This window comes from Protobothrops mucrosquamatus, unplaced genomic scaffold (assembly GCF_001527695.2).
Source record: "Protobothrops mucrosquamatus isolate PMUCROS unplaced genomic scaffold, P.Mucros_1.0 scaffold2797, whole genome shotgun sequence".
NCBI classification, from domain to species: Eukaryota; Metazoa; Chordata; class Lepidosauria; order Squamata; family Viperidae; genus Protobothrops; species Protobothrops mucrosquamatus.
This window is the reverse complement of record NW_015388833.1, coordinates 59,063-75,725: the sequence shown is the minus strand read 5'-3', so window position 1 is coordinate 75,725 and position 16,663 is coordinate 59,063. Positions and strand designations below refer to the sequence as shown.

The window sequence follows — 16,663 nt, the reverse complement described above, 5'->3', positions numbered from 1 at the left end:
TTTGCAATATTATATACATGATGATCAGACTGGTTTTATATCTGGGAGATACAAAACTGGAAGAGCCCAATTCTGCCAACGATGGGAGATTGGAGATTGAAAGTTTCGTATCTTGCTGAAATGGCAAAGATTTCGGCTTATTTGAAGAATCACTCGAATGAACAATTTTTATCAATATGGGGAAGATGGATTGTTTATATTCAAAAGAAATATAAAGTGGTAGAATATAGGTTAGGTTTTTAATTTTGTAAGCTGGTTTATTTCTACTATCTTTTCTTGTAGATTAAGATATTTTGTAGAGTTAGAGATATTAGTATTTGTTTACTTTCATATGAATATTATCCTGGGATTAGGTTTGGGAAGTCCGGGGTGTGGGGTGTGGGGTTATTGTCATTGTGTTTACTTATGATTGTTTTTTTATGATTGAAAAAATAAATAACATTTCTTTAAAAAAAAACAAAACTATATACAGTTCTTATTAACTTGCTCCTGTACATTCTGTTTCTAGCTTGATGATTTTTCAGTTAATTCATTCCTGGACTAAGAATGGAAAGATCTGGATGCAAAGGGAACGGAACTTAACATTTTCTTGTTCTTAGCAACTTCTCAAAGAAGATGAATTTTTCCTAGGCTCATGTGGTGACAAAGCAAAATTAATTTGAGGGGATACTGATAGATCAATGTGCATATTCTCCCCATGCCCCAAATCATATTTCCATTCTCAGAATCCAGATTTCTGCATAGCTCCAAAAATAAACATATTAATGTTTATATAATTCGATCGTACACATCTGAGGCTCAAGTCTGCATGCTGGCACCTCCGGTCATTCACTCTGCCAGATAACTGATTGTTTTAGACAGTTTGCCATGCATCCAATTGGACAACCCATAAATTGTGCCTTAACTGCCAAATAAGGATTAAACATGCAATTTTACATTTCTTTTGAAAGCAGGTGCAAATTGCAGTTAGCCATTTTGACCATAATTGTAAATTACATTTTCCTGAAAAAAGAGAGAGTCGCTAATTAAGCAATACCCTAGAGAAGGGCAAAGCAGTGGAGATATCATGTGAACAGAATCTCTTGTAAACTAATAGTCCCTTGATTTTTTTCTCTATCTCTTGCATGCTGTGACAAAAAAGTCAAAACACTACATTTTTCTGTTAATATTTCGGGATGATGCAAATGACATACTGTTTCAAATAAGTTGTATGCTGCACAAGGATAACCCAAAAATCCATCTGGAAAAACAATGCTATCTGAATAATACTTATAGCTCCGTAGATGGTTACAGGCCACAAAGTCACGGGTTCCTGTGAAGCAGAAAGTGCTGTTAGATATTATTCGTTTTGACTCTTCCTATCAAGTGCTTTGAAGAAGATTGAATTAACACTTACCTCTTTAGTTCTGGAGCAAGGCCATTCTCTCAACTTTTTTCATCACTTTTATTCCCTTTGCCAAATGTTGAAACATTTCTTAAAAACCTCTTTCCTTGAGAGGTTGGACATGTATAATACTTTGGTTGGGAGAAGTGCAGGCAAAAGATCAGTAGCAGTTACTAAAAGCGGTGGTTTAAATAAGAACCATTCTTGAAATTGATATTTAATGAATTAAAGGAAACAGCTTGAGTGAAGTAGCCCCGTGTTGAATGTATTAAATTATCCTTTTAGTAGTGCCCTGTTTTAGTAGTAATAGCAGTTATAGTGAACAATTAATTGCATGATTACTGTATCTAAATATTAGACTTCTGGAGCTGCCCTGTTTTAGAAATTTTTCATTTTTCTTATTATGTTGTCCAATCCAGTACATATGACTTAATAATTAAGATAGTTTTATCTTAACAAAGGAAAGATTTGTTGACAATTCTGCACCTACTTACTGTTCTTGATTGACCAGAACAGTCATTATTTGGGAGGGACATTGTATCTGAAAAATGCTTCAGGAAATCTCAGTTTTTCAGTAGTCACGAACAATAGGTGAGGATAAGCAATACAGACAACAGACTGGCACATGGGTTGGGTTATCCCTGAGAATAAAGCATATTGCAAGAGGCTCCCCAATTAGCTAGGTGTGATGTGTCCATGAACTTTCTCATCACCTGATAAAGAAGTTGTCAGCAAGACAGTTGGGGAAGAGCTGTCAAAGTATAAATCTGAAACTGTTAACACAGGGTGCTAGAAACTATAGTGGGCTCTGAGATTTAAGAGAACTTAAATGTTTCAGTTAAGGACTTTTCTTATAATGAGCAGTATTTTATTGTCAAAATCATATTTTTGCATTTGCTCCAATAGAATTATAGTAGAAGAAAAATTAAGAAAATTTGTTAAATTTCTCATATTTGGCTAAGTGCAGAGATTTTTAATGACACATGGAAAAGGAAACACAGATTTCTTTGGTGAAATGTATGCTCTGAATTCCATGGCTGGATTCATAATGTAAGGTGGCATATAGGGACTAGGCTGAACATGGAAATGCAGCAGACTTTAAAAGCTTCTTAGTGCTCAAGAGTTTTGAGTCCAGTCTGCCCAAACAACTGATCCCCAAAAGAGTTAAGACAGAACAATTTCTTTCAGGGAGTTTGGTGCTGTTAATAAAAGTGTCAACAAATTGGTGGACAACGCCAAATATCTAAGAAATATACATGAAGATTTCAAAATCCAGTTATGGAATCAACTGCAGCACTTAGCCTTGGGAGTGGGCTATGTTAATTATTGCATTCAATAGCCCACGGTACTGGTTTTGTGAGAGTGAGTCATTTAGGAATTGTAAATGTAGGTTGTGGGGGTTGAACAACAACCAAAAAAGGTCTTTATTTCAGAACCAAATAAACTGGCAGGTATACATTTGTTACTTAGCGATAGGTTAGCTAACTACAAAGCTTTCTTCTGGGTTTGAAAAACTGTTTAGTAATTGCAAGTTGTTTCATAGCAATGTATTTGTTAGCTCTATTTTATTGTACTTCATCAGTAACTGGAGTTTTCTGGGAGGCTTACAAATAAATGAAAAATATCAATCACAAAGCACAGTTGGAACATATCTAGTTCAAGCTATGCTGTTTATTGTTTGGTGGAATCAATCTTGAGTGCATCTATTATCCTTTCAAGCCTTTAGCACATTAGAATTATTAACAATCTGACAAGGTGCATAACATTTTCCAGGATGTAAAACTGGCTTCAGAAACCTTGACCTAGTCGTTTCATGAGATTAACTTATTCCAAAATAGAAAGGGGATGCTTTGAAAGTTTTGTTTTCTAGTTTAAAATATGGATTAAACCATTTCTATTTATATGTAGGGTTTTAATAAAAGTGGAATAAACATATAATGATGTTTAAATAAGAGGAATATTTAAATAAGAGGTAGAAGGCAGACTGGCTTCATAGCTATTACTTATTTTATTTTGATTTAGATTTTTATCCTATCTTTAATTTTTTAATTTTTTTCCAGGCAGCGAACATACTAAATCTCCTTCTTCCTCCATTTTTTCCTCAGAACAACAACCCTGTGAGGTGAACTGGGCTGAGAGAGATTGAGTGGCCGAAAGCTACCCAGCTGGCTTTCATATCTAAGGCAGGATTAGAACTCACACTCTCCTGGTTTCTAGGACTTTATAGTTTAAGCTGAGAATTAAGATTTGATGACAATAGCAAATTCTGAAATGAAACTGTACAATTTAGTATGTTAATTATGAAGACAAATACATAAATATATAAACAAATATTAATTAAATTATTTTTGTATATCTGTATATAGGCTGAGAATTTTGAAATTTATATTAGCAGTTTCAGGTGCAACATTTCTCTGCAGAGAATCTTTTGTTTTGAAAAATCATTATTTTCATAAATGCATGTCAAAATGTTAACTTGGAATGAAATATATTTCCTTTGAAAAAGATGCAAACAAGACTACAACAGAATTGCAAAAGTTCCTGTCCCTTGGCTTTCCATAGACATTACAGCCCCATAGGAGGCAATCCCAAAGCTTCTCACTGAAGCAAAAGTTTCATTTAACATCTTGCTCCATTGCTCTGTCTGAATGCACTTGAAAAAAAAAGCATTTTGCTATAAATTGTATTAGAAGGTAACTTGCATAAAAGATAAAAGCCAGTTATTCCAGAAATCTATAAAAATCTCATTATATATTTAATTTTCTCGTTCTATTGGAATTTCCATGGAGGAAAGTTAAAGATTGATTCATTATTAAGATCAATGGTTGAGAATGTATCTTAAGTATATCCAAAGTATTTTGCTGGGACAGCAGGGTGTCAAGGGGGTGGGGTCCAAATCAGGGTGTCTAACAGATAGTCTTTGACCTTTCCTTCTGTTCCAGCAGACCATGCAGTCTGTGACAAGGGTACTACTAAGCTGCAGTACAGTTGATTTCATACCAAAAGATATGGGTGACCTTCCAATTCATTGAGAAGGCACCAAGTCTTTATAGCAATAGAGGGCCACTTTCTGATGTGAGCCCACTGGGCAAAATATATAGCTGTCATGACTGAGAGCTATTGTTAATCTATCCTTGAAGAAGTCAACTTTTAAACTGTTGCCCATCGCCATTTTCTGTAGGTAATGACAGATAGAACTCTCCTTTGTCCTGAATTTACTAGTATTTGGCACAAGTGGTCTTTTGAAATTACTCATCACATTTATGGCTTGAATAATTGTAGAGGTTAGGGTTTTCTTCACGTTTTTTTCAGGGGAGAGTTTCCCATCACGGGATTTTCCCATACAAAAGCTGCAAACTGCTGGAGAAATTATTGTACAAAAAAAGAACATAAACTCACCGGCGATCTGGCAACTAAGAAAGCACACCTTTTACGAGAATTTCTCTAAAAATCACCTTAGAAAGAATACAAGCAAAATCCATTTCTGATCAGCTGCAGAGAGCAATCCTATGCAGTTGCCTCTAGACAACATATACTTTTTAAAAAAATGTTATAATGCTTTTGAGTGTGTATCTGTTGTATGTTTTGCATCTCTTCCTCCCCTTATCCCTCACTCCTGCTTTTTCCAAATAGAAAGCTCTAAACTAAAGAAAATAGTGATGTTTCTTTCTTAAGTGATGTTTCTTTCTTATATTTATTACATCTTTTCTAGTTTTGTGTTTTATTATTTTGGAAATGTAGATACCTTGATTCTGCCTCACCATGCTATGGGTAGAAACTGGAACCTTCCAAATTCCTACAATTGCAATTCTGGCTAGAAATCCTGGTGGCCCCAACATATCCATAGAGCATCAGCTTGGGACTCTGTCCTAATGTACTTTACTGTTGATACAATAGAGTGAAATTTGTATCTCTGTACTACAACTGAATATTTCTTTGCAGGGATCACTGTGATACCTACCTTCCCAAATGCCATCAATATCCACTATTTGTGAAAGAGCATTTTTCTTACATCCTGGCATGTGTTCACCTCCGTTTGGATAAAAATCAAGATGTCCAATTGCTTGACTCATCCCAAACCCTGAAAATTCATTAAAAAAAATAAGGTTATGTTTAAATAGGTTTACGCTTGTCTCTTGCATATTATGTACTATTCTGTAGTCAGCTTACCTAGGTTCGGAATGGTTGGTGCTGAATCAGTATGAATCACGTCAACAAACTCAGCATCATTTTTGTCCAATCTGATCTCAGGTGGAGTGCCTTGAAAATAAGGTTGAGCAGGGTCTAGTCCTGTAATGGCATAAATGTTAAATGAATGTTTTTAAGAGGAGTTGCTGAAGATTTCTGGACCAATTATAATGATTTAAGTGAAATATCAGCATGCTCTTGGCAGTACTGACCAATCCTAATTCCTGTCAGTCCCCAGTTATCAAAGAATGCCCCTAGCAGTAGTATTTGAAATCAGCTCAGAATTTCACAAACACTTGTAGCTAGAAAGTCTTATAGGGCTGATTGGCCATTAAGAGAAACACTAAGGATTTCTTCCATTTCATTTTTATATAATCAATATGTTTGTATTTTCATGGGCAAATAAAAAATTGCTGTAAGAGAAAATCAATAATGAAAGTTCATTTCTACAAGAGAAAATACAGTAATTAAGGCAACTTATTTAAAACATTCTAACTTTTTAAATGCAGTTGTTGGCTAAAAGGGAAAACAAAAAAAATGTATGGTGTGGACAATTATGCTATATAATGCTGCATCCAAAATGTGTATATTAGAAAATGTGCAATATAAAAATAAATTCCATTTGTAATAAATGTGCAAATAAATACAAGTTGGAAAGAATCAGAGCAGTCCATACAATTGCACTATATGTAAAAGGCCACACAAATTTCTTTATGATGATGCCTTATTGTTTGAGAATCAAGGTAATAATTAAAAAACCAAGTAAGACAATGGGAACAGTCTGTGTAAAAATAGTTTTCATTTGGCCTCTCAGATCATTTCTTTCATCTAAGATGCTCATTTTAATTGTATTTAAACCTTCTGCCTTTGTACCATGTATAATAGAACATCTCTTTTATTAATTAGCAGCACAACCCATCATACAATTCAGGGTAATACTCTTAAGCTAATAGATGCTATTCCAAAGAAAACAGGGAAAGATATAAAGATATATAACTATGCACATATTAAATGTAGCTTTATTTTTTACATTCACTTTCTCAATTCAATAAAATCTTCTACATTGGCTCCTCAGAGCTTAGATTCGGTAATACTTGCTTTCATATTAATCATGCTACATTGCATCAACCTACCAGAGATTCTTCCAATTCCTTTTATTCTGCTTCCCAGCTCAGCAGCTGCATGTGCTCCAAGGCTATGGCCAATGAAATGTACCATGGAGGGAGGGTATCCATATTTCTCCTAAAGACAAGAGCAGTTGTCATATACTTTGTTAGCTCTGTAAGTGTATTTCTGTGACTTGCAACTCCAAGTCATAGAGGGAAGTAGTTTCATGAAACCTCAGTTGATTGCAAGCTGGCTCTAAGATGAAGTGCTTAAAACAATTCTTTAGATGCTGAATTTAGCATAGAACCAGCTGAATGATATCTTAGCACAGATAGCTGATACAGAACCCAAAGATGTACAAATATATTATAGAGTCAGGGGGACAAAGAAGAATTCTAGTTTCATATCTCTGGGGTTCCTATTACTGCACTTAACTTTTTTTTAGACAGAATCTAGATTTTGGAGAAAACGAATACGGTAAGTCTATTTTTGATCCTTGACTATTTTACATATTGGGAAATATTAAACAGGCAGAATATTATATTTTCCCAAAGGAATAATGGAGATCTTAAAAAGACAGAAACTTCTCCTCCCCGCTCCCAGCCAGAAACCCAGGCAGAGGCTAGCTCTGTAGAAATGCATATTCGATAATCCTTTCAGAAAGGCTGGAGCCAGGAAGCTTGGAGCTGATGGGATTAGAACCAACAACCTCTCACCCAAAATAATCCAACACAGGACATAGCCATCAGCCACAGTCCCAGGGAAGTGGGAAATGAATTTTAGGATTAACCCACCACCATTAGAATACAGGAGGGCACACTGAACCTCAGGTCAAAGTTCATGCCACAGGAACAACTCCAAACACAAAAGCCCAAGAAGGTATAAAAACCCACCACTCCCTGCTACATGTGGTCAGCTTTCCCAGAGTCACATTTCTGTCTGGTTCTGCTCTTCAATAAACTACTACAACCTTCTTTCTAAAGCAGTCTCCATTTTGTTTATTCCCGGCTGGACCCTGATGAAGATTTTTCTTTCAACAGGGTCATTTGTACGTACTACTCTGGTTCTTTCCAACTTAGATTTAAATTCAGAGTTTGATTAGGAACGGAAATCTAAGACAGGATTCATAGAAAGCTATTAGGATAGGCTATTATCAAACTGATAAAATAATTAACGGTCTTTGTAATTGTCTGTTTTCAGTGTGACCGAAATGCAAACTGTTTACCAAATCTCTGCCAAGTCATTATACAGGTAGTTTGAGACCAAAATTCCAAAACAAGGCTATAATTAATTTAATTAATTTTATAAGTTGTCCAACTCCATTAAAAGTCTAGAATTACCAGCTTAATTCCCCTCATAGTTATCTGTTTGTAGCATATGAGGCCTGGCTATGAAGTGCCTTACCAATGGGAATCTGCATAAAGACAGATTTCAATTAGGTCACCGTATTCCATCTCCCGCTTGCTCTTCTTGCAATGTAACTAATATGCAGTTTTGGACAGACCAAGGGGTCTGAGATGACTGCCAAAATATTGCCACTCCCACATGTTCACATATAATACAGATTAGTTTGAGCTGACAATTGCATCCATTTCATTACAGGCAATAAATTTGCATTGTAAGCCTAGCTTGCCGGGGGGGGGGGGGAGATATTACCACGACATGTATAGCTTATCTTCCAACCCAATCATGGCCTTAATTGCCCTAGTTATAGATGTCTGAAGAATAATTGAATTTTAACAATGTACAGGTAGTCGTCAACTTAACACCGTAATTGAGCCCAAAATTTCTGTTGCTAAATGAAACATTTGTTAAGTGAGTTTTACCTCATTTTACAACTTTTCTTGGCACAGTTGTTAAGTGAAGTACAACAATTAAGTTAGTAACACCGTTATTAAGTGAATCTGGCTTCCCCATTGACTTTGCTTTTCAGAAGGCTGCAAAAGGTGATCATGTGACCATGGGCCACTGCAACCATCATAAATATGACCGTGAAAAACGGTCATAAGTCACTTTTTTCAGTGCCATTGAAACTTTGAATGGTAAATTGAGGACTACCTGTAATTTTGTCCCATGTCAGATAATTCTTGAAATAATACCAATATTGTTGTTTAGCCATAGATAGAAACTTGTAGCTCTCCATTATTTATAAGATTGACAACCATGAATTAATGACTGAAAACTCATTTACCTTAAGAATATTTAGAAAATAAGCCACTTCACTCCCTACCACACGGATGTTGTTAGCTGCCTGGGTATATGCACATCTGGAACCTTTGACCCAATCTATGCAAATGCAGTTCACATCTTCCACTTGAAGCATTCTCTGCAAACAGATTCAAAAATAAAATTGAGGGAAAAGATGACGCCACCACACCCCCTGAATTTTGTCTAGGTCCTATAAACAGCATTTCTCAAGACTTTCCCTTCCAGATATTCTAACTCCCCAATTTTTCCAGATGTCAGTAGATGTACTGCTGATATGCAAAATAAAATTGCCACTTTAAGTAGCAAACAGGAAAGGAGAGAAGATTGGATGGGGCCCTAACCTATCACCATGAGTTCCTCTGCTCCTTTCCACATTTTTCATGCCCCTTTTTACCCTTCCTGTACCTAGTTTTTCTTGCTGTTGCTTGGACATCACTCTAAAGACTGACCTGGAGAAGGGGAATTTTGACAAGAACAGCAACCCTGTACGTGAGTCAAATGCAGAAATCGAAGGGCAGCTTCAGGTGTCATGTGCCAAGTAGCAGCATCACATGAATCAAACAGTGAGTCCCTTGGGGCTACTTCAGCTAGGAAAGCTGGGAGTTATAGTCTGATACATAACTCACAGACATTGGCTTGGAAAAGAATGTCCTGGATGTGCTCTTTGCCATTTATTGTAGTCAGGTACTTATAGATATTTGGGCTCTTTATGTCACCATTTTTCATCATTGCATTCCTTTATGTTGATCGGGGCAGCTGAAGGACAGGCTACAGTTAAAATGGCACCCTCCCATAAACCAAAAGAAAGTATTATAAAGACTTTCATATACTTCAAACATAGTTAGAAAGAAAAGCCTATGGGTATAATTGTCGTAAAAACAGTCCAATGAGGTTTGAACATGCTGAATAACAAACCCATATTAAAAGGCTCAGGAAAAAGGATGGCGTAGAGCAGGGGTGTCCAACCTTGGCCACGTTAAGATTTGGGGGGTTCAACTCTTAGAATTCTGGGAGTTGAAGTCCACAGTCAAAGTTGATTGGACACCTTTGGGATAGAGTGTCCTGAGAAATATAATGGCTGGCTTCTTGGAACCCTGAACAGAAGCAATTCGCATTGCAATATTTGGCGGGATCCTCTTGCCATATTGTGTAAGGAAATCAAGTAACATGCTGGAATTTCTCTACCTCTCTACATCTCTACCTACTTGTGTGAATATTTTGTGAATATTATATGACGTTTTATGAATTAAAGGATCAGGGCAACTTAATATGATTTCTAGGATCTTGGCTGCACTGACTTTTAAACCCTCCAGTTTGATCACTGTGGCAAACTAATTCTAAAATTCACCCTCAACTGTAAGTTCTTAGAGGTGGTCCTCATTTAATGGCACTTCTTCAGTGACCATTTGAATTTATGATGGCAATGAAGTAGTGGTAGTTAGGATAGTTAGGTAGTTAGGAACTGCCATTGCTAAGCAGTGCAAGCCACATTTTTTAAATTTATGACTGTATTGCTTAAGAATGGAGTTTCAGCTCTCAGTAACATAGCTAAATGAAGACTACCTGTATTTTCTTTTCTTTAATTCAGTGGTTCGCAACCTTTTTAATGCCGCGACCCCCAACCGGTCGTACGTTGAGGACTAAACCGGTCGTAAATCGAGGACTAAACCGGTCGTAAGTCAAGGACTACCCAACCGGTCGTAAGTTGAGGACTTTCCCTGCCCGGGAGCGCCACGCATGCGTGGTTCCGCCCCCTGTGCTGGCTGAGGCGTAGCTGGCAAGCGGCAGAGACGGAGCAGGCCGACCACCAGCTGGCCCAGCTCAAAGGAGGTAAGGCACCCACTGGAAAAGGGGAAAAAAATGGCGGACAGCCTTGCTTGGTGACCCCCGTGAAATGGTCGATCGACCCCAAATGGGGTCACGACCCATAGGTTGAGAAACGCTGCTTTAATTGTTCCAGCAGGCATATCTATGTCAAAAAGAAGTGATACTTTTCAGAGTTACCTGTCTGGGTGTTAAGAGGTGCCAAAATATAAATGTTTTTATTTTACTGTACCTTGCACATATCTGACAACCACCTTTCTTCTCCTTGGTCAATGAATCCATGGGTGATGAAGCGGATTTTCTTGCTGGCATTGAAGTTGGACTGCTCAATTGTTTCTGGATGAATTGCACTGATTTCCTGTAAAAATATCAACATCTACATAAATATTAGGTAGAGCGAGCAAGAGAGCTTTTGTTTTTTTCTCTACTCTTAACTTAAGCATTGTCATAACTGAAACAATTTCACTTCACTCATGAGCACCTTGGGAATATTAATATTCCATACATTAGATAGTTGTATGGGTGGAGATTTTTAGGTCCATTATTAATACTACCTATCTAATTCTTGTACAACAAAAGTATTGCAAATATATATGCTGTAGATTAATTTTAGATTTTCTGCAGCAGTAATATACTTTTTTCCCCTCAGTTCCACATCAGAGTTGTTGTCTACAAGAGTATTTTCTGGTGTCTCAGGCCCTAATTGAATGCATTAATAAATATAATGAGAGTATTATATTTATTTCAGATGCTGTTCCAAAAACATTATCAACTATTATTAGTCATCTCATTTTTTTCTAGATAGTATTTAAATATATGTCTTTATTAAAATGTCTACATTTTATAAAGTAAATGCAAAAAGAACCAAATAATTTTGCTTATAGATATTCTCTAAATGGTTTGGTTGTTTGAAATACTCTAAGGCATGTACATAGTCACACTTATTAATGCTATGGAGTCCTTTGTGCCCTGTGAGCTTGGTTGTTTGTGTGCAAACATTTCTTTACCTAACTAGGTAACATAATCAGTGCTAGTGAGTTTGGGGTTTGCTAATAACTTGCCCTGCCAGGATTGGTGGGGCTGTGGTTTTCTCCTTGATAGTTCCTTGATTAAAGAATTGTATTGTTTTCTGATTATTGCTTATTATTATAATTAGCAATTTATTATATTATTAGTTATGTTTCATGGAAAACTAAAAATGAAAACATGAAAAAAGTAAATGGGAAACTCTTGAACTCTTATCCAAGATAACCATCACCTTAATTTTATAAAATGTTTAGGAGAATAAAATCTGAACTTCATTTTTTTTATGCACTTCACACTTTACTCATTGAATCAAATACATTACAAATCTCTCATCTGGAACAAGTGTAATAAGTTATTAAAGGCATCAAGGTAAAATATATAAAGATTCAATAAATCAACTTTTTAGAGATATACTGGACATGGGTTATATATTACTAAACCAAATGTAACCAAGAAAATGATAAATATTTTTTTATATTATATAGCTTTACTTTTGAATACACATGATCAAGCTGTCTACTTAGCTGGGTCTTTCTTTTGCTAAAGCATGGAGAGCACTTGCATATAAAATTGCCAAGAGTCAGATACGACGGAAGAGTTAAAATTACTACTACTTCTCTTGCTAAAGTATTATAGCTATGAAGCTATGAAGATAGGAAGAAAATCTATTTATGAATGGTTTTTTTTTTTTAATTTTGTGGTATAACACATATGCTGACTCCTTTGTCTTGATATTATGGGATGTCTATAATGATACCTTTTAATGTTTCATCTCACTGAAATGTTGGAAATAAATTGTGTAAAGTGGCTTGGGATTCTATCCATCTGTCCATCAGCACAATAAGTCTCCGAAAACTGAACAGAATGGAACCAAATTTAGTATTTATTTAGTTTATTTATTCATTAAATTTCTATGCCATCCATATCCCCTACAAGGTGACTCTGTATGGATGAAGTAGCTGGCAAAAGCAATACTAAATTGAAGGATTGAATCTGACTGGGGATTGTAGAGAAAATTCTAGAAAAACTTAAGCCAGAGCATTCCCATGGCACAGATAGTTGGGCAGTGGCTTCTCTACTCAAAATATGCATTCCTGTGCACTCTTGAATATATGACCCACAGCAGAGTCTACTGTAAGTGGTCTGCCCTAACATTCTCATTGCTCACATACATGAACACAGACAGATACAACCTGAGAGAAAAGCAGAAAAACAGTCATAGATAGCACTCTACGTCAGTACAAGAAAAGAAAAAAACTTCCTATGGCCACTGATGATATAGGGACTGGAATAATTCTAGAAGCCTTGTAGTTCTACTCAAAATGCAGTGGTATAGCAGAGTTTTGAGTGCCTTTCAGAAAGTCAATAGAAATGAGGCAGCTTTACTACAGGGGGCAAGTCATTCCATGGTGAGAGAGTACCATCTGAAAGGCCAGGTGCTGCGCCCTTTCCCCTTTTGTGGAAGAGGAATTCTCAGTCTACCTTTTGGACCTCCAGAAATTGGATGTACAGATCTACCTGGGTCAGGTCATCTAGGAGAACACAATCCATAAAGAGTTTTATAAATAATAACCAATAGCTTGCCTTGAACTCAGACACACATTGGTAACTAACACAGCTGAACCCAAAATTGACCTTATTGTACTCTTTAGATATTGAAGAACCAGCAAGATAACATCTAGCTTAGTTGCAACTTCTGAATTGCTTCAAAGGCAGCCCCACGTAGAGCAAACAGCAGAGATCTAGGCAGATGTGACTGTATTTTTGAAAGTGTACATTCAAAACATGGAACCCATCACTATTTGAAGAACTACCACTATGGGTTTAGCAAGCATGGGAAGACAGCAGAAAACATACTCTTTAAGTGGAAACACAGTGTAATCCAGATGTACTGTACACACCTTAATTGCCAATATGTGTTCATTTTTTGTTTACAAATTGTATATATTAAAAAGAACAGAAATATCTAATGAATATGCATTTATGCTTTGGGGACAGAAGTCTGTCCCCCCCCCTCTCTTTTAAGAAGTTATATACAAATATTTAGTCATTATTTACGTTGTCATTTCTATTTTTTGGGAAGATGGTTCTTCCAAAATGTTTCGAAATTTAACTGAGGGAGGGTAGATCTTACCTGAAAGTTGTCTTGGTTCTTTTTAGTATACATAAGAAAGCGTGTATTTATTTCTTGAGGTGACCAAGGGAGTCGTGCAATGGGCCGTTCCACTGTTCCAGACCATGGTATGTCATCTGTAAAGCAGCCCAGGCGGTCATAGCAAACTTCTCTGCCTGTTATATGTGGGTCAGATAATTAAGGCATGAGTGACTGAAGCAAAAGTTCAAATTCTATCTTCTACAACAGAGGTCCCCAACCTTGGCAACTTCAAAACTTGTGGACTTCAACTCCCAGAATTCCTCAGCCAGCACATCTTCTCTGGTAGTGATGTCAGCGGCATATCCATTGCTTTATCAAACTACAAAGTCATTGATTTTCTCCATGCTTTCCTTGACATTTGGAAACTCTTCCGAAGTCAATACGTTTAATCTAACCTTGAATGAAAAGACTTCTGAAAGCAATATACAAGCTGTATGGGAAGGAGTTAGGTCCTCAGTTCTCTACATCACTTTGATATGTGGATTAATTTTGTTGCATGGAAATCAGTTTTATTTGCAAGAAATTATATATCTTGTAATCTATTTTGGCTAGGTTTTATCTGTTTTCCCCTGTCCATTGATAAGAACATGGTATGGAAGCATTTCTGGAAATGCATAAATACATAAACCCTACAAAGGGACTGACATTTTAGTAATATTTCTACTTAGGACTACAGGAAAGAAATTTGGATTCCTAAGACCATTCAGCTTGACATGATGCTTCATAATACAATTCCCTGGTGTTGCTACTTCAGCGGATACAAAATATGGATAAAAAAACAGCAATTTGAAGTTGTTACATAAAACAATCAGGTCTTACCTCTAACCGCAAGGAGCAGTGAAAGCAGAATGGTCCAAAAGGCAAGCATCTAAAATATTTTTTAAAACAAAGAGAAACCAGAGGAATGGGTGTTAAGAATAATTTATATTATTTTTTAACTTACATCTAAGGTAGTTATAGCAAATAATGAAAATATATCAACTGAAGAATTTTACTTGATGAAATAAGATGTGACTTACTGCGTAGCATTTGCTTGAATTCCAGACAAAGCTTAAGCTAAACATGCATGGCCCTTTTATAAAGAGGCATATCCTTGAGGGTTATTCGTGAAAGTAAACAGGTATTTCAGATTAAGGTTATCATAAATACACAAAGCTTACTATCATATAGTGAAAATGGAAACTAGGTGAGCAAATCATTGAGGTATTCTTCTAGAGCAAATGCTTAGTTAAAGGTTATTACTGAAGCCTTATTTCCCTATATAATCATTGTAAAGGCAATAAAATTCTTTATATTACATTCCTTGATCACTTAAGTACTAAATAATATGTATATGAAAAGGGGGGAAAGAATCCAAATTCATGCTTTCAGTAACTGTAATATTCATTTAATAATCTAAACAGGAATAGAGCTGGAATATTTTTATTGGATCTCACCACTTGCCAGTTCTTACTTTCCCATTGAAGGTTGTAAAATTTGAAGCAAATATAAACTGAATATGTTATTCAATGCAATGTTTCTTAACCTTAGTGACTTTAAGATGGGTGGACTTTAGTTTCCAAAATTCATGGTGACTGACTTGAAGGCCACCCAACTTAAAGTTGGAATGGGACAACTGACCCCGGCCATCTTGCCATGGCCAATTGACTGTGGGAAAACTCAGTGCATGCAACGGGACAACGTGCCATGAGATTTTTTATTTATTTATTTATTTGTTTGAATTTTTATCCCGCCCTTCTCCTTACGGACTCAGGGCGGCTGACAGCCTGGTAAAACAGATACAAAGATAAAAATACCCACTTTAAAACCTAATTAAAATGAAATATTTGATGTGGCCTGTGTCAATTTAAAATTATTCTTAAAACCCCACTAAAAATTCCCCTAGGCCAATCCCGCTTGTTGGAAGAGCCATGTCTTAAGGGAGGGGAAGGAGGGGAGATCCGGGATCACCCGGATCTCTGGGGGTAGTTCGTTCCAGAGGGTGGGAGCTCCCACCGAGAAGGCCCTCCCCCTGGGGGTCGCCAGCCAGCACTGTCTGGCTGACGGCACCCTGAGGAGACCCACTCTGTGGGAGCGTACCGGCCGATGGGAGGTAATCTGCGGCAAAAGGCGGTCTCGGAGATATCCAGGTCCGATGCCATGGAGCGCTTGGAAGATGATGACCAACACCTTGAAGCGCACCCGGAAGGCCACCGGCAACCAGTGCAGCTCGCGCAGCAGCGGTGTTACATGGGAGCGACGAGTCCCTCCCAACACCGCCCGCGCAGCCGCATTCTGGACCAGTTGGAGCCTCCGGGTGCTCCTCAAGGGAAGCCCCATGTAGAGAGCATTACAGTAGTCCAGGCGGGAGGTGACAAGGGCATGGGTGACTGTGCGCAAGGCGTCCCGGTCCAGAAAAGGCCGCAACTGGTGTATCAGGCGTACCTGATAAAACGCCCCCCTGGTCACGGCCGACAACTGGTCTTCCAGTGTCAGCCGTGAGTCCAGGAGGACCCCCAGATTGCGTACCCTCTCCAAGGGAGCCAAAATTTCGCCCCCTATCGTCAGCGATGGAGTCAGCTGACTATGCCGCGGCGCCGGCAGCCACAGCCACTCGGTCTTGGAAGGGTTGAGCCTGAGTCTGTTCCTCCCCATCCAGACCCTTACGGCCTCCAGGCAACGGGCCATCACGTCAAGGGCATCGTTGGGGTGGCCTGGGGTGGAAATGTACAGCTGAGTATCATCAGCGTACTGATGGAAATCCACCCCAAAGCCGCGAATGATCTCCCCCA

General features: G+C 37.5%; 1 protein-coding gene across 1 annotated transcript in view; it reads right to left on the bottom strand.

Annotated features, from left to right (window-relative positions):
• Window positions 1-14,760, bottom strand: part of LOC107296427 (inactive pancreatic lipase-related protein 1-like) — a 21,927-nt gene extending 7,167 nt beyond the window's left edge. Inside the window, exons 1-8 of the mRNA XM_015825776.1 lie at window positions 14,712-14,760; window positions 13,872-14,026; window positions 10,944-11,069; window positions 8,871-9,005; window positions 6,706-6,814; window positions 5,555-5,674; window positions 5,346-5,465; window positions 1,194-1,312 (exon numbers count right to left, since the gene is read on the bottom strand). Of these exons, the coding sequence (XP_015681262.1) occupies window positions 1,194-1,312; window positions 5,346-5,465; window positions 5,555-5,674; window positions 6,706-6,814; window positions 8,871-9,005; window positions 10,944-11,069; window positions 13,872-14,026; window positions 14,712-14,760 (933 nt within the window). The remainder of the gene's footprint in view (window positions 1-1,193; window positions 1,313-5,345; window positions 5,466-5,554; window positions 5,675-6,705; window positions 6,815-8,870; window positions 9,006-10,943; window positions 11,070-13,871; window positions 14,027-14,711) is intronic.
• Between the last annotated feature and the right edge of the window lie 1,903 nt (window positions 14,761-16,663).